This window comes from Scyliorhinus canicula, chromosome 6 (genome assembly GCF_902713615.1).
Source record: "Scyliorhinus canicula chromosome 6, sScyCan1.1, whole genome shotgun sequence".
Classification (NCBI taxonomy): Eukaryota; Metazoa; Chordata; class Chondrichthyes; order Carcharhiniformes; family Scyliorhinidae; genus Scyliorhinus; species Scyliorhinus canicula.
Genome location: NC_052151.1, coordinates 37,582,744 through 37,604,970, shown reverse-complemented (window position 1 = coordinate 37,604,970; position 22,227 = coordinate 37,582,744). Strand labels below are relative to the sequence as shown.

Here is a 22,227-nt window from a genome sequence, read left to right as displayed (position 1 = left end):
TCTTGAGCAGTGTTCGAGCTGCACGCATCCAGGTAAATAGAGAATATTCCACCACATTCCTGACGTGTGTCTTGTAGATGATGGTTAGGTTTTGGTGAAGCAGGTGGTGAGTTACACGCTGATGGATTCTCAGTCTCTACTCTGTCGCCATAGTATTTATATCCATTTAAATTTCTCGTCAAGGGTAAGCCCCAGACTGTTGATAGCGGGGATTCAGTGATGACAATGCTGTTGAACATCATGGGGAAATAAGTTAGATTCTAGGTGGAATTTTCCGCCTCCTCCCATGGCATGTTTTGTGGCTGGATGGGGTGATCTTCCCATCCCGCTGTCAATGGGTTTTCCTGTTGTTCGCACCCTTTACTGCCGGGGAACCAGTGGCTGGGTGTCACCATGGGCAGAACTGAAAAATCCCGCTGGTGGGAACTGCCAGGAAACTACAGCTTGTCTCTTGTTAGAGGTAAGCATTGCCTGCCACTTGTGTGGTGTGAATCATACTTTCCATTTATCAGCCCAAGATATTTGGACGTGCACAGCTGAGTCATCGCGAATGGTGCTGAACATTGTGTAATCACCCGGTAACATCAGCACTTCTCACGAGGGGGGAGGGGGGGGTGGTCATTGTTAAAGCTGAAGATGGTTGGACTTAGGACACTATTCAGAGGAACTCCTGCAGTGATGTCCCAGGACTGAGATGATTGGCCTCCAATGCCCACACCCTTCCTTTGAGCCAAGTATGACTCCAACCAGTGAAGCATTTTGCCCTTGATTTCTCCCATTCACTTCAATTTTGTTTTGGCTCCTTGAAACTACACATGGTTGTATTATACTTACCTCCAAAGGTTATGGAGTCAATCCCACTCGAGGACCCTGGACATACAATGGAGGCTGACACCTTGGTGCTGTGCTGATGGAGTGCTGCTCTGCTTCAAGTGTTGTTCTTGGATCCTGTTTGAAACCAAGGCCTTGTTCAGGCTGATGTTAAGGATCCTATCCCATGACCAAAAGACAGGCTTGTTTAACAATTATAGTTTTACTGAGCTGTAATAATGACTGTATTTCAAATGTAATTCATTGTAAAGCATGGCGTGTTTCAAAGGGACATAATATAATTGGTGATTTTGGAAGTGTTTTATTAACACCAGCCAGAGATGTACGTTCAGTGTTAAAATGTGTAAAACTTCAGATCCCATAGGTAAAAATTTACAGCCTGGCATGTCAGGTCTTCCACTGGAATGGTGGCTGCTGATGTGACCTGGTGTTAATTTGTAGGTTTAACACGATGGCACACAATTTACATGATGCCAAAGGGTGTTTACACCAGAACCGTCTCCACCATCCGCCTGCTCCAGGCTACTGGCAGTGCTCTTCCCAAGATTCAAGTGTATAGATATCACCCACACCCCCAACCTCAGTCGTCTGTCACAAGAGAACAAAGCACTTTTTAAAAATTACCTTTTTGGGGAGCCAGATCATTACTTGACCTTAGCCCACCCCTGCAGGGCGCACCTGTGCCCATGAGGAGGCACCTCACCTTCATGGTGCCCTTTGGTAATGTGCTAGATTCACAATACCTGGGGGAGTAGAAACTTGCAGCATAAGGAGTCACCGCCCCTTTACAGCCAATTATTTTTTTTTTAAATATAAATTTACAGTACCCAATTCATTTTTTCCAATTAAGGGGCAATATAGCGTGGCCAATCCACCTAACCTGCACATCTTTGGGCTGTGGGGGTGAAACCCACGCAGACACGGGGAGAATGTGCAAACTCCACTGCGCCACCATGCTGCCCATTTACGGCCAATTATAAGTCGAACGGAAAATTCAGGTGATGAGGGGGGATCTTGCCTTAATGAGACTGTTCTGGAGAATTTCACTGGACTTCTGCTGGTAAATTCAGTGGGCGGGATCTCCGGTCTCCGACGCCGAAATCGCATTCATCGATTGGCCGGAGAATCCATGTTGCTGCCAAAATCGGGGGCGGTGCTGTTATTGAGCTGCTCTGCCCCCTCCAAAGCGGCGTGTTCTGGGAGTACGCTGCATAACATCGGGACGGCCTCAGGACGTCACCTGAGGCCCTCCGCCAATGCTCCACCCCCGATGGCCCGAGTTCCCCACGGCGTCGGTTGCGTGTGCTATGTATTGTCGGCAGCTCGGGGTGGCGGCTGCAGATGGAATTCAGCGCTGCTACAGTCAGAGGGGAGCCGATCCGCAGGCAGGGGGGGATTTGGCGGGGGCTGGGGGCACTGGCGGGGGTGTTCCGGGGGTGGTGAGCCTGGTCAAAGGGGGGGGGGGGGGGGGGGGGGGGTCAGGGGGGGGGGGGGGGGGGGGGGGGGGTCACTATTTGGATGGCCGGGTCCGCATGCGGCCGGCAGTATGTTGCACGGTGTGGCCGCTGCAGGCCGCCGCTGATCGCATGTGCGGCCACGGGCCCGGCAATTCTCAGACCGTATTTGCAGCTAACAGCGTTGCTCTATGCTGCGTCCCTGTTAGCCCCCCACCAGGCGAGGGATTGGTGGCCGTTTGGCGCCGTTTTCTCGGTCGTAAAATGCCACCATTCCCTCGCCGGCATCAGAATCGGATAATCCAGCCCAAAGTCTTTAAATGACCCGTTTTTCCAAAATGGAAAATTTATGGATTCAATCAAGCATTGGGGGGGGGGGGGGGTGAGAGATGACCAATGCCTTCCCACCATCATGGCATTTTGCTATGGGTAGGAAAGGTGACACACAAGCAGTCCCCTGGGAGCACAATTGAGCCAAGTAAATGGCTGACTGAGGGCATATTCCTGTCTCCATAGCATTTTGCTGATCATAGAATCTTTACAGTGCATAAGATTCTATTCAGCCATTCAGCCCATCAAGTCTGCACTGATCCTTGGAATGAGGCCCTATCTAGGTTCACTCCCCCACCCTATCCCTGTAAACCCACCAGCCTTCGGACACTATGGGGAAATTTAGCATGGCCAATCTACCAAACCTGCACATCTTTGGACTGTGGAGGGAAACTGGAGCATCCGGATAAAACCCACACAAAAACGGGGAGAACGTGCAAACTCCACACAGACAGTCCATGGCACTGTGAGGCAGTAGTGTTAACCACTGTGCCATGAGGCACAGCCTCTGCTTCATGGGGAGACCACCTGGCAAACACTGGCTATTTCCCACCATGTTATAGGGTCACAGCCTCCCTTTCAGCACACAAAGGCCCACAGGACACCCTACCAGGGCCAGTGGATTCCCCCATTGCATCAGCATCGCTTGCCTAGGGTAGACAACTCCCCAGGACTGACCTAGACTCTCCAGGAATTGAAGACCAATCTCCAGGACACTGCTGCGTTTTACCCTGGACAAAAATCAGAGGGACATCAAAAAAGACTGTTTTCTTATAATTTCTTTGAGCTTTTCTCTTTACCAGATGTAAAAATATTGAAAAATGGGGAAAGCAAAGGCTGTTTGGCTGTCAGTCAAGCATCATCCAATCCAGTTACCAGTGGCGTACCCGCAGGGATCAGTTCCCCAGTTACCAGTGGCGTACCCGCAGGGATCAGTTCCCCAGTTACCAGTGGCGTACCGCAGGGATCAGTTCCCCAGTTACCAGTGACGTACCGCAGGGATCAGTTCCCCAGTTACCAGTGGCGTACCGCAGGGATCAGTTCTCCAGTTACCAGTGGCGTACCGCAGGGATCAGTTCCCCAGTTACCAGTGGTGTACCGCAGGGATCAGTTCCCCAGTTACCAGTGGCGTACCGCAGGGATCAGTTCCCCAGTTACCAGTGGTGTACCGCAGGGATCAGTTCCCCAGTTACCAGTGGTGTACCGCAGGGATCAGTTCTTCCAGTTACCAGTGGCGTACCCGCAGGGATCAGTTCCCCAGTTACCAGTGGTGTACCCGCAGGGATCAGTTCCCCAGTTACCAGTGGCGTACCCGCAGGGATCAGTTCCCCAGTTACCAGTGGTGTACCCGCAGGGATCAGTTCCCCAGTTACCAGTGGCATACCGGAGGGATCAGTTCCCCAGTTACCAGTGGCGTACCGCAGGGATCAGTTCCCCAGTTACCAGTGGCGTACCGCAGGGATCAGTTCTTCCAGTTACCAGTGGTGTACCCGCAGGGATCAGTTCCCCAGTTACCAGTGGTGTACCGCAGGGATCAGTTCCCCAGTTACCAGTGGTGTACCGCAGGGATCAGTTCCCCAGTTACCAGTGGCCTACCCGCAGGGATCAGTTCCCCAGTTACCAGTGGCATACCGCAGGGATCAGTTCTCCAGTTACCAGTGGCGTACCGCAGGGATCAGTTCCCCAGTTACCAGTGGCATACCGCAGGGATCAGTTCCCCAGTTACCAGTGGCGTACCGCAGGGATCAGTTCTTCCAGTTACCAGTGGTGTACCCGCAGGGATCAGTTCCCCAGTTACCAGTGGCGTACCGCAGGGATCAGTTCCCCAGTTACCAGTGGTGTACCCGCAGGGATCAGTTCTCCAGTTACCAGTGGTGTACCCGCAGGGATCAGTTCCCCAGTTACCAGTGGCGTACCGCAGGGATCAGTTCCCCAGTTACCAGTGGCGTACCCGCAGGGATCAGTTCCCCAGTTACCAGTGGCCTACCGTAGGGATCAGTTCTCCAGTTACCAGTGGCGTACCGCAGGGATCAGTTCCCCAGTTACCAGTGGCGTACCGCAGGGATCAGTTCCCCAGTTACCAGTGGCGTACCGCAGGGATCAGTTCCCCAGTTACCAGTGGCCTACCGCAGGGATCAGTTCCCCAGTTACCAGTGGCGTACCGCAGGGATCAGTTCCCCAGTTACCAGTGGCCTACCGCAGGGATCAGTTCTGGGCCCTCTGCTGTTTGTGATTTTCATTAATGACTTGGATGAGGGAGTTGAAGGGTGGGTCAGTAAATTTGCAGATGATACGAAGATTGGTGGAGTAGTGGATAGTGAGGAGGGCTGTTGTCGGCTTCAAAGAGCTAGGATGCAGAGCTGGGCTGAGAATTGGCAGATGGAGTTTAACCCTGACAAGTGTGAGGTTGTCCATTTTGGAAGGACAAATATGAAGGCGGAAAACAGGGTTAACGGTAGGGTTCTTGGCAATGTGGAGGAGCAGAGAGATCTTGGGGTCTATGTTCATAGATCTTTGAAAGTTGCCACTCAAGTGGATAGAGCTGTGAAGAAGGCATATGGTGTGCTAGCGTTCATTAGCAGAGGGATTGAATTTAAGAGCCGTGAGGTGATGATGCAGCTGTACAAACCTTGGTACGGCCACATTTGGAGTACTGTGTGCAGTTCTGGTCACCTCATTTTAGGAAGGATGTGGAAGCTTTGGAAAAGATGCAAAGGAGATTTACCAGGATGTTGCCTGGAATGGAGAGTCGGTCTTACGAGGAAAGGTTGAGGTGCTAGGCCTTTTCTCATTAGAACGGAGAAGGATGAGGGGCGACTTGATAGAGGTTTATAAGATGATCAGGGGAACAGATAGAGTAGACAGTCAGAGACTTTTTCCCTGGGTGGAACTAACCATTACAAGGGGACATAAATTTAAGGTGAATGTTGGAAGATATAGGGAATTGTCAGAGGTAGGTTCTTTACCCAGAGAGCAGTGGGGGCATGGCATGCACTGCCTGTGGAAGTAGTTGAGTCGGAAACATTAGAGTATAGAGTATAGAGAAATACAGCACAGAACAGGCCCTTCGGCCCACAATGTTGCGCCGAACTTTTGTCCTAGGTTAATCAATTAGGGACCTTCAAGCGGCTATTGGATAGGTACATGGATTACGGTAGAATAATGGGGTGCAGATTAATTTGTTCTTAATCTAGGACAAAAGTGGGCCGAAGGGCCTGTTCTGTGCTGTATTTTTCTATGTTCTATATTCTTTTTTTGATAATGAATCTTTTTGCTTTCCAATTGGTGTAAGAAGGCCGTGTGACACAAGGATGGATGTTTTGGCTGGCCAATGGCAAGAGTATGTGGGAAAATCATGTAATGAACTCTCCAAGAGTACATTTAAACACAGTTGTTAACCTTATGCCTGCCCTCAGCGACACCCCCCCCCCCCCCACCCACCTCTGGCTGCAGACCCCACTTACCAGTCTTGGAGCGCACACAGCCATCAATGTGCCCTCATCCTCCAGGTGCAGCCCCAGCAGCGGCCACCACTCCTGGTGGCGCTGTTGAGGCATCTGGGCAGCCGGCCCTCTGATTCGGGTGGGAACTCTTCAGGGTGGGCGGTCGTCGTTAAGAGGTCAGAGGTCCCAGTGGCAGACGCTTAATTAGTTCTCCCGCCAACTGCAACCATCTCCACCCCACCACTCTGCAAAATTCTACCTTAAAAGGTGGCTGCTTGTGAAAAATAGAAAGTTATGAACTTCCATTGACACCGAGGACTCACACTTCAGAGCTTGGTGGCAATAAAAAGAGTTCTGCGTGTTTTGCAACTACCCGCGTAACTCTGCACGGGGAGAGGGGTGGAGAGGGTGAACACTGTGTACACAAACACAGAAATAAAACTGTTTACAACAAAGTCACCCCTGGGAATTCTGTCACAGGTGTACCTGAAGCAATAGTCATTCTCCTGCTGTTTCTAAAAGTGGAAACACTCGTGCCGGATGCTGCCGAGGTTGAAAAGTGGAAATAAATGGAGAAATCTTGCTTTTAATGGAATGATAAGTGAGCTGGTTTGACAATGATCTGCTTCACTGGACGATGGGCTACACAATAAAGATCAGCATTTAACCCTATTATTTCTGGTTGATAACCCCTACTGGCAATAAGAAATGGGCAAAAGGATTCACTGGGAAAGAAAATTGGTTACAATGAGTTTAGCACAGGGTTGTAATCTCTCAATTATTTTCCACTGCGTGATGATAATATGTCTCTTTCTGTTATTTGTTCGTTCACTAGTCAGTGGATTCTTTCTGCAGCTGAAGGATAAAACAAAGTCCAAGTGAAATGTTATTTTGGCCACATTTTGAAGGTTAGACGAAGGAAAGTTTGCATTTATATAGCACCTTTCATATCCTCGGGTCATTCTCCATCACTTTACAGCCAATGACGTACTTCTGAAATGTGGTCACTCCTGTATTGTAGGACAGCTTGAGCTGACAAGTGGCAAGTAACATTCATGCCACACAAGTGCCAGGCAATGACCATCGCCAACAAGTGAGGATTTAACATTCAATTCCTGAATCCCCCACTATCAATCTCCTGGGGGGTACCATTGATCAGAAACTGTACTGGACTAGCCACATTAATAATGTGTCTGCAAGAGCAGGTCAAAGGCCAGGAATCCTGGGCGAGTAACTCACTTCCTGACCCCCAAAGCCTGTCCACCATCTACAAGGCACAAGTCAGGAGTGTAATGGAATACTCTTCACTTGTCTGGATGAATGCAGCTCCAACAACACACAAGAAGCTTGATGCCATCCAGGACAAAGCAGTCCATTTGATTGCTCCCCTTCCATAAACATTCAATCTCTCCACCACCGACGAACAATGGCAGCCGTGTGTACCATCTACAAGATGCGCTGTCGTAACTCACCAAGTTTCCTTAGACAGCACCTTCCAAACCCACGACCACTACCATCAGAAGGACAAGAGCATCAGATACCTGGGAACCTCGCCACTTGGAGGTCCCCCTCCAAGTCACTCACCATCCTGGAAATATATCACCGGTCCTTCACTGTTGCTGGGGGAACATCCTGGAACTCCCTCCCTAACCGCACAGTGAACAAAGAACAAAGGAAAGTACAGCACAGGAACAGGCCCTTCGGCCCTCCAAGTCTATGCCGAGACCATGCTGCCCGTCTGAACTAAAATCTTCTACACTTCCGGGATCCACATCCCTCTATTCCCATCCTATTCATGTATTGGTCAAGATGCCCCTTAAAAGTCACTATCGTCCCTGCTTCCACCACCTCCTCCGGCAGCGAGTTCCAGGCACCCACTACCCTCTGTGTAAAAACACTTGCCTCATACATCTCCTCTAAACCTTGCCCCTCGCACCTTAAACCTAGTAATTGACCGCTCTACCCTGGGAAAAAGCCTCAGACTATCCAGTGGGTGTATCTATACCTCAGGGACTGCAGTGGTTCAAGAAGGCAACTCACCACCATCACCTTCTGAAGGGTAACTCGGGAAGGGCAATAAATGCTGGCCGAACCAGTATCCAGTAAATTAATTTAATAAAAACTATAGGATTTCTCTTTAATTCCAGGCCAAATCCAATTTGGATATTATCCCATAACAGAACAATATTCATACACTGAAATCTTTGCTTCCAAACTGCTTTCATTCAGCTATGATAGGCAAAGAGCTTATATGTTAAATGAATTAAATGGTTGAGTTGGACAGCTAAGTGCCTTGAGCACTGTGCTTTTTGAAACGTTCCTGAAGGATATTAGATCTCACATAGTAAACCTCCGAGAAGGGTGGTAATTTTGTCTCTCTCAAGATTTTTCGTGACAGCCCATAAATACCTTACACTCAGAGCCGGCACCAGAGCCAGAAACTACATAACAAAAAATACATACTTGAGAGTTTTCGTACGACATCTGATAAGATGTAGTCGTGGTCTGGAACCACACAAAAAGCCTAGGGTGGATTTTCCTGGACAGTTACACTGCCCCCCCCCCCCCACTTCAAGTGGCACCAGAAAACTAAGGTAAGGCACAAATCGGTCCAGAAGTTGCAACGGTAGGGTATCTCGTGGATTTTCTCCTCATCTTTTAATTTGCATTATTTCTTGCATCGCAGGTTCCTGGAAACGTGAATTGACAACGGTAGGGGGAGGGCAACAAATAATGTGGGACCTCATAAAGTCCGAGTCCGGGTCTATCTCCTGAACCAATTAAATTTAAGGACAGAGGAAGTAAACTGAGCGAGTATTGAAGCAGAGTGAATTACGGTGAAGTCAAATTGGAAGCAGAAAGGGAACTAAAGAGAGGGAAAGAAAGATTGGTTTGAGAGAGAGAGCGAGAAAGACAAATTTTTAAAAATCTCTAGGATCCGCTTATTACTTGCAGAACAGAAACTCCGCAGATTGTAGTCTGGAAGACAGATTTTTCTTTAAATACAGGATAAATATTTTAGTTCTCTGCCAGGGTGACCAACTACACTATACAGAGTGGATCCTGCACTCACTTCTTCACCCTTGCCCATCCCCACAATGGTATCAACTCAAAGGTGTTGCAGTCAAGAGGTGCAGAGGAGGGAGGTGTCATGATATGCAGATAATAATATACAGACAGGCACAGACAGGCAGCTAATGAACACAGAGAACAGGACATGACCAGTGACCAGGCAGGACACTCAGGGGTGGTATCTCACTATAAAAGGCACGAGGCACTCATACTCCGCCCCTTTCCACTGATGAACATCTACAGTGAGTCAGGTTGCATGTACAGTATCACACCTCCAGCATGTGGCTAAGAGCTAGTCTGGTTCAGTCAGACAGAGTAACCACTCTTAGGTTAGCCGAGAGTCAAACTCATAGAGAACTGTGCTAACTGTGCTACTGGTTCAATAAATCAGATTGAACTAACTTCAAGGTCTGGAGTATCTTTTGGTTAAAGCTGCATCCAGTAGCAGCCTGTGTCTCCCAGAGTACATAACACAACAGGAGGGGGTGAAATTCAACTGTAGCGGCAGTACATGCAGGCAATAACAAATCACCAGCCCCTTTCCACACCGTGGGATTTGTCTTCTTGCAGGTGAAAACAGATTGCCAATTTACTGCCACTGAAGTCCAATTTCACCTCCAGGACCTTCAAGAATATTGATGCCCCAATACAGGGATGAAGCCTGGTGTTGACTGGGACTCAATTGGTAACATTCCTACTTCTAAATCTGAAGGTTGTCAGTTCAAGTTCCATTCTGTGACTTGAGTACAAAACAAAATCAAGACTGTTGCTCCAAAGCATTACTGAGGGAGGGCTGCACTCCTGCTGATGTTGTCTTTTGGATGTGATGTGAAAGCAAGGCCCCAATTTCCGTGTCAAGTAGATGTAAAGGATCCTATGACTATTTTTACGGATGTTATGCCCACTGTCCTCATCAATATTTATCCCTCAATCAACACAGAAACAGATCACCTGGCCATTATCTGCTTGTCGGAGATTGTTGTGTGCAAATTAGCTACCATCATTTCTATATTACAATAATAAGTGCACTTCAAGAGTACTTTGTTAATTATTTAATGAGATAGAAGTGTCATTGGCTAGGGCAGCAGTTATTGTGCATCCCTAATTTCCTTTGAGAAGGTGGTGGCGAACCTATTTAGTGAACCATCGCAGTCCACGTGATGTAGGTACACCCACCGTGCTGTTAGGAAGAGAGATACAGATTTTTGACCCAGCGGCAGTGAAGGAATGGTGATATATTTCCAAATCAGGATGATGAGTGGCTTGTAGGGGATGGTGTTCCCATGTTTCTGCTGGCTTTGTCCTTCTCTAGATGGTAGCGGTCCTGGGTTTGGAAGGTGTTGCCTCAGGAGAGTGCCTCTTGTAGATGGCACATACTGCTGCCAGTGTGCATGGGTGATGGAGGGAGTGAACGCTTCACATGGTAAATGGGGTGCCAATCAGGCAGGCTGCTTTGTCCTAGATGATGTTGGGCTTCTTGAGAGTGTTTTTGGAGCTCATTATTCCTTGGTTATAAAAGCTCTTTGTGACATTGAGGTTGTGAAAAGGACTGTATAAAAACAAGCTTTTCTTAGTTCTTCAAAGAGCAACAGAGCAATTATCTCACTTTGTGCTGCCAGCAGCTACATTGCACATATTGGAAATCCGGGCATTAGCCATGCATCATTGTCCCAAATATCCTTCTCAATATTGGGCAATCAAGCACAATGTGTGCCTGACTTTCTGATATACACAACTGGATGGGCGAGGGCTCTGTGGTGGTAAAACAAAATCATAAAATATCTCCATTTGAACCATGTAATTTCAGGGAGCAACCACTCAGCAGGGCTGAGAAGAATTGTGACGACCTATCGCTGCTGGTCCTTTCCTCTGCCAAAGATCACCTTTCATTTGAGGATCTCGTTGCGAGTGGCCTCCAATCCCTCACGTGACTATTCACCGTTCTGGCAAAAGACCATTTTTAAAAACACTAAAGGGAAGCAGTGCAACCCAACAAAAGCTGCTGTCACCCTGTGATACTATTGGGTATCTCTGGATAATTGTTTCCCAATGAAACAAAACAATGCTGGAGGTCCGATAACACTGCAGCAGGACCTGCGCCTCCAGTATTAATAAAGCACACCCAAATGGTCTCGGCGTTCTTTCAGCATGTCTTTCACTGCAAGTTAAATTAGCTTAATATCCTACAAACACAGCAGGATGACACTTTGGTGAAACGCTAAGCTGTATTCTTCAATGCTGCCCTTCACTGTCAAAGGGGATTGGATATAAGTTTCACAAGCAAAAGTATGCTTTTGCATAGTTATCAGTCATGAGAAAAGAGCAGGGGAGTGGATCACATTGGATCATTCTTTCAGAGTCAGCACCGTGCACAACACGCCAAATGACCTCCTCCTGCATTGTATGATTCTAGCCAGATGCACAGTGACCTTGATGTAGCATTTTCAGCTCCAAAGCACTGTTTGGCTTCATGTTGGGGAGGAAAAGAATTAGGTCCAGGAGTAGCCATTAGAGTGTGAATGTGAATTAGCTGCCATAGCTAATTCACATTAGCCATGGCCTTTGTTAGTGTTAATATCTAATCAAAAACCAATCAGATTCTTTGTTTGGTTTTGGAATGTTACTAGAAGGAAACCTACAGACTCTTAACCAGATGTCCGGATGAGATTCTGCTGTGGCCAGATGTCAAGAACAAATGCTTCAGTTGTCGATTGTTTATTTTATTCTTTCACAGGAGGTGAGCATTGTTGACAAGGCCAGCATTTATTGCCCAACCCTAATTGCCCTTGAGGAAATGGTGGTGAGCTACCTTCTTGAACCGCTGCAGACCATCTGGTGCACTGCATTACTTCAAGACTCAATTCCTCTCACATTCTCCACACCACTTTCCTGAATTCCAATTCACAAGCATTCCAATTTGTGCAAATTTCCGTCTCATTCCATCCCACTCACCCACCTACGTACAAACATACAAATTAGGAGTTGGAGTAGGCCACTCGGCCCCTCGAGCCTGCTCTGCCAGTCAATAAGATCATGGGTGTTCTACTTTTCCACTGATGACCTGTAGTCTAATGCAATGAATTACAAATCCTAACGTTTGACCAGAGTCCTGCTATGATCTAGTCTCGGCCTACCTTTACATCCTCTTCATGTCTCAGCCAATGACACACAACCCACGGCCTGCTAAGCCTCCTGTGGCAACGCCATCAGCTGTATATTCTGGACCTCCCTCCCTGAACCTCTTTGCCTGCATTTAAAGCCTCCTCAAATCCTAATCATATAGAAAAGCCTTTTCTCACCTCTCCTCACTCTTATTGCTCAACCTCTGCACTCTCTTCTGCGGAGCATGCTAGGCCATTTCAGTATCTTAAAGGCATTTTAAAAATGCAAATAGTTCTTTTGACTCTTTTTCCTGGACCTGGAATATGAGCAGGGCTAGTACCCTGGAGCAGCTAATTCACATTCACACTCTGCTTATCTCAGTGGAACAGCCTCTGCCAAGTATTCATCATTTAATGGTTCATCAGAAAATTTGCTGAAAATGCATTAAAATAAAATTCAATAAAATATTGTTTCTGTAACTTGTAAGTCAAGAATTTTACCACTCGGTTCCTGATTCATGTTTCGATTCTTGCACAATAACTTGTAAACAGAATAGGGCAGCATGGTGGTGCAGTGGTTAGCACTGGTGCCTCACGGCGCCGAGGACCCGGGTTCGATCCTGGCCCCTGAACACTGTCCGTGTGGAGTTTGCACATTCTCCCCATATCTGCGTGGGTCTCACCCCCACAACTCAAAGATGTGCCACCCTAAATTGCCCCTTCATTGGAAAAAAATTATTGGGTCCTCTAAATTTATTATTTTAAATAAAATGAAAATGAAATGAAATGAAAATCGCTTATTGTCACAAGTAGGCTTCAAATGAAGTTACTGTGAAAAGCATTATTTTAGCCTGAATGTTACACTCAATTCCTGGGTGGGATTCTCCCAACGGGAGTCTAAGTGCCGACGCCAGAGTAAAAGCTGGAGTGTTTTACTCCGGCGTTGGCGCCCATTCCCAGACCCCTATTCTCCCTCCTCTGTGGGGCTGGCAGGGGCGTCGCACGATTTACGGGGCAGGTCCTTGGTGCGGCGCCAGAGACCCTGCACCGCGTAAAAGGCGTGGTGCCTTAGATCCCGCGCATGCGCAGTTGGGCCAGCGCCAACTAGCTCATGCGTGGTGGCCGTCCTCCCCCAGGCCACCCCGCACAAACATGGCATGGACCCAGGCACGCCGGCGGCAGAAAGGAGGCCTGTCGACTGAGACTGCAGCCCGCCGATCGGTGGGTCCCGATCGCGTACCAGGCCACTCTGGAGGGCCTCCCCAGGGTTGGAACCCCCCCTCCCTCCCACAGGCCACTCCTGGCCCTTGAAGCCCCAGGTCCTGCCGACCCGACAGCAGGTTAGAACGGCACCGGCAGAACTGTCATTCTTTCCACCGGCCGCTCGACCCATCCGGGCCAGAGAATCGCCTCTCGCCGTGTGCGCCGATTCTCCGAGCGGCCCGGCACGATTCGCGCGGCGCTGGTTTCGGGGGGGGGGGGGGAGAATCACGTGCGGGGGTCGGGGTGGCGTGGTGCGATTCGCGCGGCGCCCCGGCCGGGGGGGGGGGGGGGGGGGGGGGGAGGGAGAATCCCGCCCCCTGTCTTTTGAGTGGACAGGGAAATCTGGTGGACAACCATTTGGTCTCTCCTTAGGATCCGTCAGCCAGGTTTAACTGTGTGGTGAATATGATTCACACTATATATAGTTGCCAATATCACTCCATGTATATATGTTCGTTATCTACCCGTTGTAAGATCAATGCTGTATATAGTTGCCAATATAACTCCGTGTATATATGTTCACTATCCACCATTGTAAGTGCAGTTGCACTATCCGACCACCAGGGGGAGTCGCTCTGGGCGTACACGAGAGTTTGTACTGGGCTCCTCCTTTGGCTCCGCCCAGGACCCCTCCCCCTGGGACCGATGTATAAAGATCAGTGCCTTAGAGCCAGCCTGCAGTTCATCTGGAGTTCTGGGCAGCACGGTAGCAATGGGCAGCACGGTAGCATGGTGGTTAGCATAAATGCTTCACAGCTCCAGGGTCCCAGGTTCGATTCCCGGCTGGGTCACTGTCTGTGCGGAGTCTGCACGTCCTCCCCGTGTGTGCTTGGGTTTCCTACGGGTGCTCCGGTTTCCTCCCACAATCCAAAGATGTGCGGGTTAGGTGGATTGGCCATGCTAAATTGCCCGTAGTGTCCTAGAAAGTAAGGTTAAGGGAGGGGTTGTTGGGTTACGGGTATAGGGTGGATACGTGGGTTTGAGTAGGGTGATCATGGCTCGGCACAACATCGAGGGCCGCAGGGCCTGTTCTGTGCTGTACTGTTCTATGTTCTATGTTCAACGACGAATAGGCTGGCTCTGTTGTAAGTGTATTAAAGCTTCTGTTCAGATCCAACTACACGTGTTCGCTGAATTGATGGTTCCATCAAACTGTCAGTCCCATGACTAATGCATTCACATCATGCTACAGGTCTTTGGTTAGAAAGTATGCAGTGTAGTGATCTGCATATCTGTATGTATGTAAGGGGTTAATTTACAAAAGTAAAAGCTCAGTAATCACTAAATGGCAGCACTAGAGATGGGTATAAAAGACAGACTCAAGCTGAGTTCCCGCTTCTTCATGTTTGTCGTGACTAGTAACCAGAGATAGAGAGAGATAGCTCAGAGTGCAGGTGTTGTTGATCATAGTTAATATATATTTAATCTTGTTTATTTAATCTCTAGTTGAGTTGTTGAAGAGAGAACAAACTCACGATTTATTTGTTAATGGTACTCAATAAACAATTTGCTTTAATTGGAGACTTTGAGTGTTAATGAACTTCGAGTACAGCACCATCTTGGAAAGAAGCAAATGAGTAACATAAATTACACAAGGTAATATAACATGCAAGTCTGTAAATGCAAGTTCACTGTAAATGCAAGTTCAGCGACAGACATTACATGGTTTCATAGGAACAGGAGCAGGCCATTCAGCCCCTCAAGCCTGACCTGCCATTTAATGAGATCATGGCTGATCTGTGACCAAACATCCACTTGAGCGACCGAGTAAAGCGTAAATAAGGTGTAGGTGTTTTTTCAGCCTTATCCCTTAACATTTTTGTTCAACAAAAATCTAGTTCATATTAAAAATTAACAACTGTTTTAGCTTCAACTTCTGTTTGTGGGAGAGAGTTCCAAACCTCTGCCACCCTTTGAGTGAAGAAGTCCTTCCTAACATCTCTCCTGAACGGTCTGGCCCTAGGTTTTAGACTATACCCCCTAGTTTTAGAATGGAAATATTTTCCGTGTTGAATACTGTGATCCGATCACCCTTGATCTTCTAAATTCTCAGAATTTACAGTGCAGAAGGAGGCCATTCGGCCCCTCGAGTCTGCACCGGCCGTTGCATTTTTAAAAATAAATTTAGAGTACCCAATTATTTTTTGTTCCAATTAAGGGGCAATTTAGCATGGCCAATCCACCTAGCCTGCACATCTTTGGGTGTTGGGGGTGAAACACAGGAAGAATGTGCAAACTCCACACAGACAGTGACCCAGGGCCGGGATTCGAACCCGGGTCCTCAGCGCCGTAGGAGGCAATGCTAAGCCCTGTGCCACATGCTGCCCAAGAGCACCTTACTTAAGCCCACGCCTCCACCCTATACCCTTAACCCAGCAACCTCACCTAACCTTTTGGACACTAAGGGCAATTTATCATGGCCAGTTCACCGAACCTGCACATCTTTGGAATGTGGGAGGAAACCGGAGCACCCGGAAGAAACCCACGCAGACATGGGGAGAAAGTGCAAACTCCACACAGTCAGTCACCCGAGACGGGAATTGAACCTGGGACCCTATAGAATATCTAGTAATTACCTAATTTTTCATTGTGAGACCTTGCTGTTCACACAACAGCTGCTACCTTTCCTACATTTTACAAGAGTGACCCTAACCACTGTGCCAACGCTGCCTTAATTCTAGGTGTGGTGCCCAGAACTGCTCACAGTACTTCAAATGGGGTTTGTATAGCTGCAGCATAACCCCTGTGTCTTTATACGCCAATCCTCCAGATAGAAAGGCCAGCATTTCATTAGCCTTTTTGATTATTTTCTGCACTTGTTCCTTGCATTTTAAGGACCTATGCCCCTGAACCCCCCCAAGTCTCTTTGGACATCCGCTGTACCTAGCCTCTTTCCATTTAGAAAGTACTCTGCTTTATCCTTTTTGGTCCAAAATGGATAACCTCACACTTACTTACATTAAATTCCATCTGCCACAGTTTTGCCCATTCCCCTAGTCTGTTGCTATCTCCTTGCAATTTTATGCCATCGTCTAGGCTGTCTACAATGCCACCTAACGTTTAGCCATCAGTAAATTTGGATATATGACTTCCTTAGACATCAGCAGTGGAAAACCTTCACCTCGTGGAACAATGAGACGTGCGTTTGCAATGTCTCGCACCAAGGTCATGATCGCAATAGAGATACTCTGAACTGTTGCTAAATGAAGGCAGACATGTTTGCACAGGGAGAGAAAGAAATGTAGATATTTAAGGTCAATGGTAGGGCGGCACGGTGGCCAAGTGGTTAGCCCTGTTGCCTCACGGCGCCGAGGTCCCAGGTTCGACCCCAACCCTGGCACACTGTCCATGTGGAATTTGCACATTCTCCCCGTGTTTGCGTGGATTTCACCCCCACAACCCAAAAATGTGCAGGGTAGATGGATTGGCCATGCTAAATCGCCCCTTAATTGGAAAAAATGAATTGGGTACTCTAAACTTTAAAAAAAAAATTAGTACCAATGATTCTCCCCAGCGCGTTGACCAATGAAAAAATAATGCAAGTTGCCATAGTCCCCGAGGACAATAGGCTGCTTTCTCCTTAGAGGGGAGAGCTGACTGGTGGGGATTTAACCTGAGGATCACCACACCTCAGGCGAGGGGCAAGGCTGAGAAAGCAGGGCCTTCATGGATAACCTCAGCCAGTACGGGAAATGCGCCTGTGCTGTTGACATCGTTCTGCATCACGAACAAGCTATTCAGCCAACTGAGCTAACAGACCCAAATATTTGTGTTGGCCAATATTTATCCACTGACCCATATCACTAAAGCAGAATATCTAGTAATTACCTCATTTTTCATTGTGGGACCTTGCTGTTCACAAAATAGCTGCTACCTTTCCTACATTTTACAAGAGTGACTACACTTCAAAAAGTATCCGTTGGCTGCAAAGTAGCTCTTTTTTTAAACAGTGCCCATCACTGGAAAGATGCTGAAACATTCATGTCACATAGCATCCCCTTTTATTGCTCAGATGGTTTTATAAAATAGGAATGAGAACTGAAGCCCAGCCGCCACCAGAAATGAAGAACCCCGGAGACAGCGGGTTTAACCAGCCTATCATAGGCCATTGCTGAAGGATAGGTGGGCTGCAAATGACCTTACACGAGATTGTCACGAAAACTGCCTAACCTGCACACAGGGCAAATATGCAATATTTACATGGTGCCTGGACTCCCAGTTAACAGGAATCTAGCCCACTCGGCAGTTACTAGAGCCTGGATTACAACAAGAATTTATACAGCACCTTTCACACCATCAGGATGTCCCGACGCACTTTGCAATCAATGATGTATGGTCATGGCTCGAGCAGCAGCCCATTTCCATAAGGTCCCATAAAGAACAGTGAGATAATGATCAGGTTCATAGAATCATAGAATTGAATTTACAGTGCATAAGGAGGCCATTCGGCCCATCGAGTCTGCACCGGCCTTTGGAAAGAGCACCCTACCCAAGCCAACACCTCCACCCTATCCCCGTAATCCAGTAACCCCACCCAACCTTTTTGGACACGAAGGACAAGTTAGCATGGCCAATCCACCTAACCCGCACATCTTTGGACTGTGGGAGGAAACCGGAGCACTCGGATGAAACCCGCGCAGATACGGGGAGAATGTGCAGACTCCGCACAGACAGTGGCCCAAGCCAGGAATCGAACCTGGGACCCTGGAGCTGTGAAGCAACTGTGCTAACCACTGTGCTCCCATGCTACCCTAAAGGTTGTGACATTATGTATAATATCCAGCACATTAAGGGTTAATGTAATACTCTAACTGACCACTAGATGGAGCTGGGAAGCAGACCTATGAAAAGGAATGCCTCAGGCTTCTGGGAGATTGTGCGAGCAGAGTGCAGAGAGCTAGAGAGAATAGGAGCAGAGCAGAGTATAGTGTAGATCAGGCATTGTGAAACTCGGGGAGCGCAACCCGCAGGTGGGATGCGGGCAGGTGTCGGGAGGGTCGCGGAGCCGTCCGTCACGGTGCTCCCGATTGCGCAAATCCGCGCGCAACAGCCGACTTTTAACTATGCCAGCTGCAAGCTGCCTTCAAAAAGGCCGCGACCATATAAAAACAATTTGCCCGATCATCGGTACGCATGTGCAAAACTATGCGCAGCATTTCTTTTAATACGTTCGGGGGGCCAAAGGGATGAAAGGGACCATTGGGGCCAAAGGGACCCAAAACCATTTCCTCCATTTTTGTCAGCAGCAAACAAGGTAAGAGAAAATGGTGGGTCGCGCAGGTCAGCCGGCGTGGGCTGCGAAGCTTGGCCGGCGTGGGTCATGAAGGTCGGCCAGCGTGGGTCACGAAGGTCGGCCGCCGTGGGTCACGAAGGTCGGCCGCCGTGGGTCGCGAAGGGCGGCCGGCGTGGTTCGCGAAGGTCGGCCGGCGTAGGTCGCGAAGGTCGGCCGCGTTGGGTCCTGAAGGTTGGCCGGTTGGTAAAAATGGGTCCCCGGAAAAAAAGTTTGAAAACCACTGGTGTAGATTGTAGTTTAGTTATAATATTGCTTGTTTTAAGAATAGTGATTGAACATTTAGAATAAGTAGTGTAATAAATTTCATAGACTTAGCTGTTTGTGTACACTACGAAATCCATCCTGAGTAATAGCATGACAAAGAACACCACACAGGCAATCTGTATAAGTGATGTTATTAGAGGAATAATTATTGATTAAGTAAATCAGGAGTAGAAAATCCAGCTGATTTTCCTCTTCCAAACTAAAAGTGGACAGCCCAATGCTTGCATCTTAAATAGAGTGTGTTCTTATGAGGAGGAGAATGTACACTCAGCAATAAGGTGTAACAGTAATAATGCTGCTCGTGTAGGTTTCTGAGGAGCTGGCTTGAATTTACCCAGTGGTTGTATAGCGCCTGTAGCAGAACAGCGCTGTCCCGTTCATTCAACTATCACCCAAGATCATTTGCTTCATGTGGGCTTGTCACAAATCCAGGTTTAAAGGGCTTGTTAATGCCCCTGAGGATGTGCAAACCACAAGAGATTTAAGTTTAGAATAATGTGGATAGGAAGGACAAGAGTCCCGTGCTCAGCATATTATCTACTGTAGCGCCAAACCGGAGTGGTGTATATTTGGAAGCTGCAGAAAAAGCATTCATCCTCAGGACTTAATCTTTCCCGAGGAGCACAGAGAACAGTCTCTGTGTTAGCTCTCAATTACCCCCAGTTTACAATCAGTTACCATGGAAATAGGCTATGTACACAAGCAGCACCACCACAGGGAGAACACACGTTACCAATTATGCACAAAACACCGAGGAGGTTAAATCTCAAGGGATAAAATTACCACATACAACAAATTACAAACTGTACTCTTTGTTAAATGAACAGCCTGGTATTTTTGAAGTCTGTGATTTTCATTACGCTGAAACAAATGTTTAGCAACAATAATTTTAAAAGGTTTAGGATTACACTGATTCGAAATGGTTTCATGGCTCTTCTGTCAATAATGAGCCTGGTCGTACAATATTTTCAAAATGGCTGTAATATAACGTTGGTTGCGTTTGCTGTCTGTGCTGCATATGTGCAGTTATATACACGGCCAGCATCTTTACAGGGGGCAGTGTGCAGCAGGGCAGTCATCACTGGCCCCGGAATTGGGAATTGGGGGAAGGGGAGGGGGTAAAATCCCGCCCGGAGACAGTCAAGTGGCCGCGTCCCAAACGCTGTGGGGCTGAAGTAGCGTGGAACAATTTGGAATTTCAGAACAGCCATTTAATGAATTCAAAGGGATGTTCCACCCGGCTGCAGAATTTTTTTTTCTCTGTGGTTATAAATCCTTTTGGGCAATGAAATAAAATTCATTATTAAAAGTTTGAAGACTGCCGAAAAAAGCTGTGAGCGTTTACGAGGGTGGATGTCTGCCTCTTGCAAATGATGTCCCTGGATTCTGTACAACTGCACACATGCACCAAATGTAAAATCGCTACTTATTTATGACACTACATGAACTCCAATCTATTCTTAACCACTGGCATCTTTCCATGCCAATGTAAGATCAGTACGAAATCCATAACACTTGGCACTGGGCCAGTGGGCAACAGTGGCCAATCCATCTCTGCAATTAACATTTGTGGGTGACAGAGGAGCCCCCACTGCAGATGACTTGTATCCCCTGCTCCCTGCCCCCCCCCCCCCCCCCACAGGGCAATGACCTGTCACCTATGGCCCCAGTTACTTCTTCCAGAATTGAACACCTCTTCACAGGGTGTCAAAGCACAGGTGCCTTTGCTCTCTCCATCCTCCAGTGGCATTGGGGCTGCTGTACTAAAGCTGCAGGAAGGCGCCCACTTGCTTTAATAGGATGATGGACCCAGAGGTGGCCTCCCAGGTGGCCGTCCTGATAGCTAGTGTGGGGTCGAGACCCCGAAAATTGTTACGACTTGCAATTAATTTTTGACGGCACAAGATTCCACTCAATTTATGATACAATGAAAAGTGCTCGATAAAAATCAATTTAACTGGGTGCTGCAAGTGGCCAGCTTCCTCAAGAAAGGTCAAATTCATTGTGGTTCAATTAAAATTATGGAAAGCACAGAAGGGAATTGAAAATGGTAATATGGGAGGCAAAGAGAGGTTGTGAGAAAAAATTAACAGGCAAATTAAATTAAACCCTAAAGCACTTTAAACACATACAGAGTCTATGCAGTTAGCGGAGGAAAAAGTTGGGCCTGTTAGGGACGCAAGGGAAATCTTCATGTAGAAATAAAGCAAACAGCTAAAGTATCAAATGTGTATTGTGCCTGACTTCACCCAGGAATGGTTGTTGCGAAGGTTACATTAAAAAGAGAAAGGAAAAGTTATAGAAGGAATTGTAATCGAGAAGGCATTATTGAACATTAGTAAGTCACTTGGTCCAGATGTCAGGCATCCTAGCTTGTTAAAAGAAGCAGACGTCAGCATAGCAGAGGCAATGGTCACAATCTTGCAATCCTCACTGGACACAGTACTGCCAGAGAACTGGAGGGTTGAGAATATTGGGCCATTGTACAAGAAAGGGGAGAAGGATAAGCCAGGAAACCATAGCCCAATGAATGTAATCTTTAGTATTGTCACAAGTAGGCTTACACTGCAATGACGTTACTGTGAAAATCCCCTAGTTGCCATATTCCAGCGCCTGTTCGGGTACACTAAGGGAGAATTCACCTAACAAACATGTCTTTCGGGACTTGTGGGAGGACACCGGAGCACCCGGAGGAAACCCACGCGGACACAGGGAGAACGTGCAAACTCCGCACAGAAAGTGATCCAAGCTGACAATCGAACCTGGGACCCTGATGCTGTGAAGCAACAGTGCTAACCACTGTGCTACCATGCCGCCCAATTAGCCTCGGCTTGAAGGTGGGCAAACTATTGGAAACTATTATCAGGGCCAAAATAAACTTGGGGTGGCACGGTGGCGTAGCAGTTAGCACTGCTGCCTCACGGCGCCGAGGACCCGGGTTTGATCCCAGCCCCGAGTCACTGTCCGTGTAGAGTTTGCAGATTCTCCCCGTGTCTGCGTGGGTCTCACCCCCACAACGCAAAAAGATGTGCAAGGTAGTAAATTGGCCATGCTAAATTGCCATCGGAGGCCTCTGGGTGGCCAGGGATAGGGCAGGGTGGCCCTTTGGCCCTCCCGGGAATACGGGCACCTTGACACTGCCGTCTGGCACCTTTGCACTGCCACCCTGGCACTGC

The 22,227-nt window shown here is 48.0% G+C and overlaps 1 protein-coding gene across 2 annotated transcripts in view; it reads right to left on the bottom strand.

The window, feature by feature from the left end:
• The window catches only part of mettl24 (methyltransferase like 24), a 192,789-nt gene that overhangs the window by 5,892 nt on the left and 164,670 nt on the right, over positions 1–22,227 (bottom strand). Inside the window, exon 5 of one of the 2 annotated variants that reach the window (XM_038799176.1) lies at positions 835–948. The exons of the other annotated variant lie outside the window; for it this stretch is intronic. Within the exon in view, the coding sequence (XP_038655104.1) occupies positions 844–948 (105 nt within the window). The 3' untranslated portion in view covers positions 835–843. The remainder of the gene's footprint in view (positions 1–834; positions 949–22,227) is intronic. 2 annotated transcript variants of the gene reach the window in all.